The sequence below is a fragment of the Onychostruthus taczanowskii genome, unplaced genomic scaffold, assembly GCF_017590055.1.
Source record: "Onychostruthus taczanowskii isolate IOZ18803 unplaced genomic scaffold, ASM1759005v1 scaffold8, whole genome shotgun sequence".
In the NCBI taxonomy this organism is placed as follows: Eukaryota; Metazoa; Chordata; class Aves; order Passeriformes; family Passeridae; genus Onychostruthus; species Onychostruthus taczanowskii.
The window spans coordinates 8112942-8124285 of NW_024505892.1; the positions used below are offsets into that span (position 1 = coordinate 8112942).

Here is an 11344-nt window from a genome sequence, read left to right on the forward strand (position 1 = left end):
CAATAAAAGTTGAGGAAGAGTTTATCCTGAAGAAGATCCCAAACAGTGGTTTTATGGGTTCAAGGCCAGAGCATTTAAAGAGAGGCCTAAACTTCTATTGTACTAGTACTCTCCAAGTATCAAAAGTCAGCTTCAGGTTTACAAACTTTTGTGTGGTAGAGCAGTGAACATTTATACAGCTACATCTCACCATATCAGTTTAAAAACTGATAACAAATTCCAGCTCTTCCATTTAAAGTGGAAGTTAGGCAGCAAATAAAAGGGAGGGAAGAAGGAACAAAACTAAATACATTATTTAAGGCAAAATCTATGATAGATAAAGGGGATTCAGATAGCAAAGGTCATGATAAGTACTTAATGTTAGGGCATGTTTTTTAATGCAATTCAAATTGATTTAAGGGTGTCTTGTTAGTTTTCCCAAAGCTGTTAGCAAATTTGGTCAGATTCTATAGACTTGATCCATGAAAGGAAAGACAGCAACAATCCAACTCATATGTTCAAAACCACATAACTTCATGGTTTGGAAAAGAAGCTTATGAAGTGGGTTCAGTTTCTTCAAGAGGAAGATTCTGGAGGAAAAGGATTAGACCCATCTATTTTGACTGCCTTTGGATGCAGTTTTGCTAACAGTTCAAACCTATCTAAGATGCTCATACCGAGAGAGGGGACTCTAACCTTCTTCCATTAGATTCAGAATCTAATTAAGTATAGTTACAGAGATGTTAAAAGCACCTTGCAGATAACAATTTTTTTCATTATAATGACACAGTATTTAAATTATTAAATAAAATTAAAATTATTATGGTATTTTATGGACACTGTTGGACATGCTCTTGAATTGCAATTATATCTTTTTTTTTGCAAGATTTCATCTTCCTTTTGCAGTTCAAACAGTATGCAGCTGTGTTTGACAACTCATGCCTCTGCAACTTAAATAATTAAATGAAAATGGATCTTGATTAAAATTTGACTTTTCTGTCCATAACTTACAAGTACATTGATAATTGCTTTTCCCAGGGAAAGAGATGTACTATGTGAGAGGCTGTGATAACATGAGTTTGTATGGAGCCTTTTTCTGAGCTCAGGAGGAACAACAACGCAGGTTCAGCTTGTTCAGATTCACTTATTAACACTTGTTTAACGATCTGTCTTAGTCCAAAAAAGATTGCTTTTTTTTTACTATACTTGACAGCAGCATGGAAAAGTCACAGCCAATATAGCATCTCTTTGGAAGCTGTATAGTAACAAATGAATCCTAAAGACATGACACTGAAATTCCCATAGACTATGGGAAGGATAAGGAAACAGTAACAAGAAGTGAATGTTTATTAAATGACTTGCCTCGGCATGCTGGTGAGTAAACGTTTGATTTTCATGGCTGACAGGTCCATAAGCAGGGACTTAAAGGTTTTGCCAAAATATTTGGATTATGGCAATTAAAATATGTATTTGTATATACCCTTTTCATTAGCAGCTGTGTTTTTGGGCCTACACCTCCTTCATCTTGGTGACCTAGCAGGGTCTAGGTCTTTCTGCCTTCAGGACCATCCAGCTGAGTCTGTGGTCACTGGTGACCAAGGCTGATGGGGATGCATCCTACATGTCACCCATAGTGTGTTACATTCTCAGTATTATTTCTGGAGGACCACTGAACGCAAGGCACTGATGGGTCTGTCTTGTTCCAGAATTCAGCTTTTCCTTGGGAAAACTGGAAAGCTTGACTTCTCTCTCACTCTTAGGCTCTGAAAACAGCAGGAGGCTTTCCCCTTGGCATCATGCTAGAGGGCAGAGCAACTCTTCTGTTCTCCTTGATCAGCCTGCTGGCCCAAGCTGCCCTATTCCCTGTTCCCAAGAGCTGCTGGCACCGGGCAGCACTGTGAATGGTGAAGGGGAGTGAATATTGTTGCCTGGATGTTTGCTGTCATAATCTGCCTCAACCCTTTGGTTGTCCCATTGCCATCTTGCACAGTGGATGTTACTGTGGCTATGTAAAACCACTTTTGTAACTTGGCCTGTTTTGTCTGCCAGAGTGTTGATGTGAAAAATCAAGTAAAACTCACAGCTTTTAAAGCCATCTTGTTTCCTTTGGCCACTTTGCTATCTTTCCTGCCTGTTGCACTAGACTTCTTATAAATTAGTTCAATTTAAGCATTAAACTGCATTAAAGGAGCTGGAGAATTTCTCTGTTAACCTGTCCCTTTTAACAGAAAAATAAACCCAAGATACTTAACAGAACTCCCCGTATGCCAGGACTAGAGTCTTAAATAACTTTTTAAATTTTGCTTGTTCTGGAGACTCTTGCCTGTGGCATCACATCTGTTAGTGTTTGCAGAGGGATGAGTAGGCTTAACAGATCACATTCTCTTTCTTCATTTAGAGATGGTCAGAAAATTTATATCAGAGCTTCACAGGGGTTTGTGTGAAACCAAACAAACTTTTGCCAAGTCTGCAGCTCAAAGGATCCTGCAGATACTCCTGTTGTCATTAATGAATTTGGCAAGAGCACCACTTTCTCTGAATAGCTGCAACACCCTTAATTTCCTCTTTAGTAGAAATTCCTACTTTATCAGGTTTATTCCATGGTGTGCCAAATTAAATAAAAAAACCTTTCCTGCAAACTAGAAACCATGTGTTCAGCATGCAGGACAGATTGGTATTGCCTTGTAAGACGGTCCTGTATTTACACAGCAATATATGTAAACCTAAAGAAGTTTGTTAGATGTCCCACATCTGGTGGGAACATCCAGCAACAGAAATGTCATCACCCTCATGTCATAATGAGATTATAATTTCACCTTCCTCCCAGTGCCTTATTTGTGTCAATTTATGAAGTGACCACTTACGAGACTTTTCATGCAAGTCCTTCTTAATTAACCAGGAAATGTTCAGAGTTGTGACTTTCCTGTCTCTAATGACTGTGCTGATTAGATATGGGCACGTGCTCATTACAAACATAGAGTTTGTAATCACTGTATTAGAAATGATTATTAGAGTAACCCAAAAGGTAGATCGAAGCATATCTGTTACCACAGCCCTCCCTTCGTCGCAGAGCAGAACCTCTGCCACCAAATTTCTCAGAAGGGCTGGGTCACCTATTCAAAATACTAAGGGTCTCTTTTATGATATTCTCCATGTTATCATTGCTTTGTTGCCAAAAAAGGTTGTTGGAAGGAAGAACAAAGCCCAGTGTGTTGAGGCCACAAGGGAAGGATTGAAGAACATTGTCTTGGAGCATAGCTGGTAAAAGGATGTAAAACTGGCTTTTCCTATAAAAGGGATCACCTGTTGCTTCCTTCAATTAAATCTTTTACAAAAAAAAAAAAATCACAATCCATGGGCTAATCATATGAACGGTAGAGGGATTCAAACTGTCCTGCCTCTCTCCAAATCTGAGATACCTACATGCACTCTAAACAGGCTGTGTCAAGGCCATGAAAATGCTGTACCAGGACCATGATATCTAATTTGTTCCAATACAGTATTTCAAAATTCAGCTCACAATCTTGTAATGTGTAGGGGGGTGTAGACTTGGAGACTAAACCTAGTCCAGTAGAAAGATACAGCAGTGAAATTGAATCCAAACTTGGCTGTGGTTGCAGGCATCTGGTTCATGTCCATAACTGCTAGCAGTAGGATGTAGGATCATAAAGCCTCTTTTGAATAATTCTGTGGAGCTGATAGTTCCTTTTGTAAAAAACTATGGTCATTTCAGGACAACTGGTATGCTTCAGTTTTAGTAATAAAAAATGCTGCTCAGCATGAATGTATTGAGGTACATTCACAGAGTATGAATTGGTTTTCATATTTTGAAAATTATAGAAGAGAATTCTGGGATAAACTAAATGAAAGATTTTTTCATTTTCATTCTGAACAACGTTGAGGAGAAGACAGTGGAATTTTTTTATTCACAGGCACAGAAATAAAGTAGTGTCACAATATTGATGCAAATACAGTGCTGTTCCCTTTTCAGAACAGAGATTATAAACAGAGCAAGTATGAATTTTTAAACCTCCCTTTTGAATCTAAAACATTAATATCTGCAGTGAGTTCCACAGATATTCCAATAATTCCGATAATGTTACTCAAAGTGCACTCAAAGAAGCATTTGCCTGTTGCAAAGGAATTGTATTCATCAAAGAAGCAGGTGAGCAGCAGCTGCAGCATGGAAGGAGAGATGTAAACAGGACAGATGTGTGTTAAATTGTCAAGTAGATATTGATGCTCAACACTCATTTCTGTTATGTGACCTGTTTCATTTTATCAACAGTCATGAATAGGAGCGATACCATGGCACCCAGCTACCTTGCCAGCCAACCATGGCATTGCAGACACTCCCACAACTGCTATTTTAGGAGTATGAGAATAGATACAGAGCATCAGGGAATCATATAGGTCTGTGTGCCTGTCCACCAAAGTGGCTGCACAGATAAATCCAAGCACAATTTTCATGCAAGGATGTGCATGCATTTGCATTCACATGTCAGTCAGATGCCTTTCCAGTGGGAGTGCAGAGCTCTCTTAGGAGGTGCTACAGTCTTCACTCCAGACTTTTGATGAGCCTTGAATATCTCAAAATATTAAAAATAAACAAACAAAAACCCACAAACCCATTATTCTGTAGCTATATAAACTGTACTTATAAAAGTACAGTTTTATAAAAATCTGATGTTTTTCATGACAAAGTACTTATAAGTGAGCTACCTGCTTATTTTGAAATAATAGACACAATAGTAGCTATATGGATTTTATACATGTATCTGTAAATGAGAACTGTTCTGCTTAAAGTGTTCATGGGAGAAGAGCTCTGGCCTTTTTCAGACCCTAATGCATGATGTACTACAACTAAAATTACACTGTGAGTAAATATAATCAGTACTATCAGTACTGTTGTGTAGTATCTGGAGGCTCTATGACTGATTAATCATATTCTGCATATTAAGCACTACAGGGTCAAGTGTGAGAGTGGTCAAGCACCATATTTCCCATTGATTTTTTTTCCTGAGTTGCATGGATAGATCATTAGCACTGTGTGAGTAATGATTTCCATGACCCACAAGCAATTCTGAAAAGCAAGAAACTCTGCAACTGGAAACCAGTTTTATTTTAAATAATCATTAAGTATTTTAATTACTTTTTCTAGTGACTGAATAGACCAGGGCAATCAACACATTTTTGAGCATCTTACTAGAAGCAAAGGAAATCAGTAATCAAAAGGCTTCATTCAAAGGAGTATGTGGGATCAATTCAGAAAAGCTGTAAGGAGATGCTGCTCGTAAATACCTTGGGTGCCCTGAGAGAAGAGTCTGAATTAAGTCCCTCCTTCCTGTAAGTTAAAGGATAAACTTAGACCCAGGATTTAGAGACAGCGATATGGTAAGCAGTGAGTCAGAGAATGTGGAGTATGTAGCTGTTTGGTTTTGGGAATAGTCCTTCTGCCTCCGTTGCATGGTAGCCTGAAATATTTCTCCTTGGAAATGATAATTCTGTTTTTAATGCATTCTTATATTTACATTCTTATAATACTTTCTTATGGTGTATAATCTTATGTTTGGTTTTAATCAGAACTATCCCCCCAGATATTCTTTTTAATATCTTTAGAATATTTATCTACACTTTCTCCAAAATGTAAAGAAATGTAGTCTGATGATTCTTCAGGGGGAGAGCACAGTTCTTCCTTGCCCATACTAACAGTGCTTCCTGTTCCAGCAGAACTGGAAGAGCTACTGTTTCAGAGCAGAATGATCAGATTAACAGCTAAGAGAAGCACTGCTCTGAATATGAAGAGTTTTGTTTGCTTCTCTCTCTCCTCCTTGAATCCCCATATGAATTATGCTTTATCAGTGAAATCACTCCCAGGTTGTGCAGTACACTAGGAGGACTAATAGAAGTCTTAACTGTTATCTAAATGTGCTGGAAAACTTTAATAAATTTACATGTATGAAAAATGAGAAATTTAGGTAATTGAACAGTACAAAGCTTTGTGCTGAGAGCATACAATAATATCTCTTTCACCAGATGCGTGTGACTAAGCAGCCTCTTATTACTGGTCGTAGAATGCAAATGCCTGAAGAGGACATGAAATGCATGACCTTTAAATACAGATGGAGGGAAACAGTTATTTACCTAGTGCAGGGGACTGTGAAATAGCAAATGGCATGACCAATGAGAACTAGACAATAAAATTTGCTTTTCCTGCAACAAATTCTTCATGAAAGGATTCTGCAGTAGGGTTTATAGTTTATTAGGAAAATGTTTCATGGAAAAGTACCATTTCGAATTACATGTAATGATGTATGAGAATCCTCACAATGCATACAGTTGGTTTGTTGTATATGTTATTCATGTGAAGTTTTAGCAAAATGGAAATTTCAGCTTCTCGTTTTTATCAGCAGATATTTAAGAATGTGCTGCTGGAACTTGCAATACTTTGATGTTAGAGCTTTAAGATAGAAGACAGAAGAAAGGCAGGGAGGGACTATATGTTTTGTGCTAGTTTTATGCTTTGTTTAGAAAAATATTTGTAACCTGTGCTTTGAGTGTTTTAGCAATTTTTCCTGTAAGAAACTCCTTAATTACAAGCAATAAATAAATAGATTTAGATTTATGAAGCAAAATCACAAAATGGTGCACATAAATTTAGGAATGCTGCTAAAGTGTAAATATGCCTCCAGCTATAGTTGACCCTGAGATTGGCTGAGTTGGTCAGAGCATGGAGCTGATAATACCAAGATTGTGAGTTTGATTCCCTTAATGGCCTTTTACTTAAGTATTGGCCCCTTCCAACTCAGAATATTCTGTGATTCCATGATCTTTGCTCGGTTGTCACTGGTGATCGTTGGCCAGAAAAAAATTAAATTTGCACACTTACTCTTTTACATTGAATGAGTGCTTATAATGTTAGCCAGAGGCTTTTGCTGGAGTGTTATAAGAAACATGAGCAGTGAAATATCTTTGATCTAATACGTTGTACACATCTTTATGGAACACTTTTGCTATGGAGCTTGAGGGCAAAGAAACAATACTTTTTACAATCAGGAAGAGGCTAATAACTTAGAATCCAGCTCAAGTCAGAAGCTTCTGATACAATCACAGCTACTGTCTTGGCATGGCAATGAATTCCTTCTCTTGTCTGTTGTGATGCATAGGTGAAAAGCAAGCAGCAGAGCCAGATGATGCAGAGCTGGTAAGCCTCAGCAAAAGGCTGGTGGAGAATGCAGTGCTGAAGGCTGTGCAGCAATATTTAGAAGAAACACAAAACAAAAGCAGGCAGACTGATGGGAGCCCTGCAAAAACTGAGGAAGCAGCGAGCGAAAGCAAGAATGAGAGCGACAATGATAACAGCAAGTGAGCACTGTGCAAAAAGCCTGGGAGCAAATATCCCACCAAGAATAACTACAAAAACATGTTCCGCTCCCTGCTGAAATTTGCCATGTGGTGCTGGGTGTCAGGCACTCTGCTTTGTGAGTCTCTTATCAAAAGTTTGTTCTGAATTGAAGGACACTGTCTACTGGTTTAATAAGTGCTTGCACTGCTGAGAATCTGCTGAATGCTGGGAGGGATGGACGGTGGAAAAAGACAAGAGTGGTGAAGCAGGCGGCTCCAGTCTTCACTTGCTCTTGATACCAAGAGTCCCTTTCTTGCTTTTGAGGAGAAACTGAACATTTTGCATTTGTCATTTGGATTGTCATGGATGACTGTGGATGAAGCCTTGCCATAAGTGGAAGCGATGCCCTGCGCCCGAGGGTTTGGCAGTGCTGCAGGGCTGCTTGCTCCGTGTGAGAGCACGTGCTGTTTCCTAGTCAACAGCAGTCAATACCAAGCTAAAAATTGCCACTGCAGATACTCATCGCAGATACTATTACACAGTATGTAATAAGGCAGGAGTTTCCCTTAAATGTGATGCTGTACTGTTCTTTACATTTTGGTAGCATTTGTTGATGTAAATTATATTTTTTGATGAAATACCTTTTTATAAAAAATCAGTATGGGTGAAACACTGAGCACTTACACTGTCCAAACCAGATATGATCTCTTTATCTCTGAACATTAATGATTCTAAATCACATTATTTGTTATAAAATGTATTATATTGTTGTTTTCCTCTAGGAAAGAGCCATGAAGCAGACTTAGTAAAGGAAGCTTTACGCAGAGAAACACAGGCCCTGTTATCCAGACTGAATCAGATAAAGGAGCTGTTAACGAGTCCTGAGATCCGCACAAAAATTAGCAAAGAACTCTTTGAAGACAGGCACAACTCTAACTGTAAATGGAAAAGTTGTATTAACTCTGAGTCTCCAAATGCATGACTGTAAATTACCATTGTGGAAAATCTCATCAGGTTGTTTAAAGACAAAATATTGTGGCAGGCATTTTTTCAGGTTGGTTTGTTTGGGTTTTTTTAACTGAAAATGCGAATGGGTATAAATGGCTCATGATGAATCGTGCTGAAATACTTGCACAGAAGGTTTATATTTCATAATAATGAAGTATAGCCACTTCTCAACACTGCATTGAAACCTGTTTGAGTGTGCAGGTATATGTCATGACTCCAAAGCAGAAATACTGGTTTCAAATAGATCTGAGCAAACACTGTGCCCTTCCTTTATTATTGTAAATAATTCAGTTTTTTCTCATATACTCCTTCCCTAACAATGATGTACAAGTACTAAAAACTGGTGGTTTTAAATACTTCAAAATGTATATTTGGGGAAAAAAAATCCTCTTTTAATTATCTGCCTTTTGTATATGTACTGGCATTTTGGGTTAGCGTTGTGTTTTTTATTGTTTTTTTAAACAGCACTTGAATACTTGTAAAGATGCTGACATTTAGTTTCTGCTGATGTTTACACTAAAGCAAGAATGTTTTAAATTTTAGTATAAAATTCAGGCTCCACTGATCTCAATGGCATACTCTCATTGACTTTAATGGAGTCAGGATGCTGCAATTAAGATTTCTCGTGCAAATAATGATATTCCTTGGGATAATACTTGCCTTTTTACTTTTGTAGAACAGTGGTTTTGTCTTTTGTTTTTGATGTTCCTCCATCTCTGTCTTCTGCTGCCTGAGGTGGGGTGTCAGTTTGCTCTCATTGTTCCCTCCACACACCTGCAAGATTCACTAAAGATTTGGATGATGAACAACAATGCAGGAGTAGGTCCAATATTTGCAATTTTTATAAAAGTTGTCATAAAAGCTATATAATATGTTGTGATTGGTATCAGAATTGTGCTGTTAGAACAGCTGTGTGCATGTTCTTCATTTATCTCAAGCACTGCTCATTTATGTCACGTCAGAGCTTTTTTTTCCTCATTTGATATATAACAGTATATTCTGAAACGCATCTTTTACATGCCATGTTCACAATAAAATATTTTTCCTTTGCACTCCGTGTACATTTTCACCTGTTTCCAAATGGACTTGAATAATAAGTGCTTGCAAGTACCAGGGTTACAGGAGAGAAATAGTGCTCCAGTGAATCACATCATTAAGCTGACTACAGAGTGTTGTGCCAACATACTGCTCTGGAGCTTGGCTGCTGAAATCATGCAGATAAACTAGGCCCAAGTCATTATTGTTTTCCAGGAAAAATCTTTGAAACTCTTGGGATTAATTTATGTTCTGGGCAGGGCAGGTTTAGAAATAAATACTGGTTACAACTTCCTAGAGGTCCACTCTTGAAGTGTGAGTTAAAGAAGTAGTCTCAAAATGCTCTAGAATGATAGATTAAAAAAAATCAATCTGAAATCATCCCTGGAGATCATTGGGAGGTAGCTTTTTATAGGCTATCAAGCAATTTGAATCCAACTTGCATATAAGAACACAAAATCAGACACTCAGCTGTGAAAACTGGAAAACAATTTATTCTATTATATCTGAATCATGGATTGTCATCTCCCATTCCTCTATACAAGTAATTTCTATGATTAAGGGCCTTTTTATACCATTAAGCTTGTAACAGTCATTGTTCTCATATTTCAAGTAAAACTGTGAAAATTAATCACTGAATTTATGTCCAGGCACTTTGATAGGTGACCTCATTATTCGAGAGCCTGCTCATTCAGTTCCTATGGATGGCATCGAGAATAGCAGCTCTGAAAAATGTTTGGGAGAGTTGAGAGCCTGAGCAAAGGCATCATCTGATATGTACTGGAGTGTGCCTGCCAGATATGGCAGAAACCATAAAGGGGACATTCTACTGGATCAGGATCTGTGGGATAGGGGACACCCCAGAGCCTCTAAAAAGACTCTGGATACCTGTGTTTAAGCAACCCAAACACATCTTTAATTTTTAGATGTTTTGAGACAGAAAAATCAACAGGGCTTTTGTTTCTGAACCATTCATGTTCTCTTAAAATAGCCTTTACTTCTGGTTTTGATAAGAAGGACTGTCAATTTACTCAAAATTTAAAACAATAGAGGGGAAAAACCCTTGCATCTGGATTCACTTTCTTATGGTAACCCTTCTTTCTTTCTCAATGTTTTTTCTCCACTGGCAGTGAAGCCTGGCTGCCAGATTGAAGGATAAATCTCTTGTATGGAGCTATGAGATGAGCACTGAAGAATGCAGATACATAAAGACTGAACCTGATATAGGTAGGTGTGAAGCTCAGAGATGCACCCACCAGAACAAATATATTGCCTTCCTCACACAAATCATTTTCAGACAACAATTCTGTTTCTTAAATAAGCTCTTCTTCTGGGGAATGTCTTAAGGTAGTGATGCACAGGTTATTCTAGGAAAGTGTTGGCATTTCAAAGCAGATGGTCCAAGTTTGTCCATGTTTTGTTTTCAGTTCTACCTTCCAGTTTGCTCAAACTCAAAGAGCATTTCTGCACTGCTGATTGTAGAGCTGTCTGTGACAGATTTAAAAGCAGTAGCTCAGCTTCCAGGACTAATCTAGCTGGAACTGCCAATGACTTACGGAGAAACTTCTTGACATCTAGGCTTGGTCCAGGCACAGACCAAAAAAATTGTGGAAGGCATGCATTGGATATCTGAGCAACCGATGCCATAAATACCCTACACTGTTGGGCTGTGCATGAGAGCTCTTTAAGAGCTGACAGAGTAAGCAGAGAGACAGTAAATCCATGTAATCCTGACTAACAGACACCAATTCTCTGATGAAGGAAGGGAGACTGCTGTGGAAACCCATGTGTCCAAGCACAGGTGCACGTGGCATAAGGATGCTCAGTCTGGTAGCTGAGGGGTAATGCACCAGCTGAATGTGCATCAAGGCTTTGTGAGAGCAAAGCTAAATGGTGTTTCTGAGCTGACTGAAGGTGACCTAAAGCGGAAATGGATTGAAGCTTAAGGTCAGGTTTGAATGCTGTATCCACATGTAC

The 11344-nt window shown here is 38.4% G+C and overlaps 1 protein-coding gene across 3 annotated transcripts in view; it reads left to right on the forward strand.

Moving 5' to 3' along the window:
• The window catches only part of AKAP7 (A-kinase anchoring protein 7), an 82581-nt gene extending 71984 nt beyond the window's left edge, over positions 1–10597 (forward strand). The window contains exon 8 of one of the 3 annotated variants that reach the window (XM_041423780.1): positions 10498–10597. In XM_041423780.1, coding sequence (XP_041279714.1) covers positions 10498–10526 — 29 coding nt within the window. In that variant the 3' untranslated portion in view covers positions 10527–10597. Of the gene's footprint in view, positions 1–7145; positions 9385–10497 lie in introns of those variants that run through there. The other 2 variants (XM_041423776.1, XM_041423777.1) reach the window with 2 other exon arrangements.
• Positions 10598–11344: the final 747 nt, after the last annotated feature.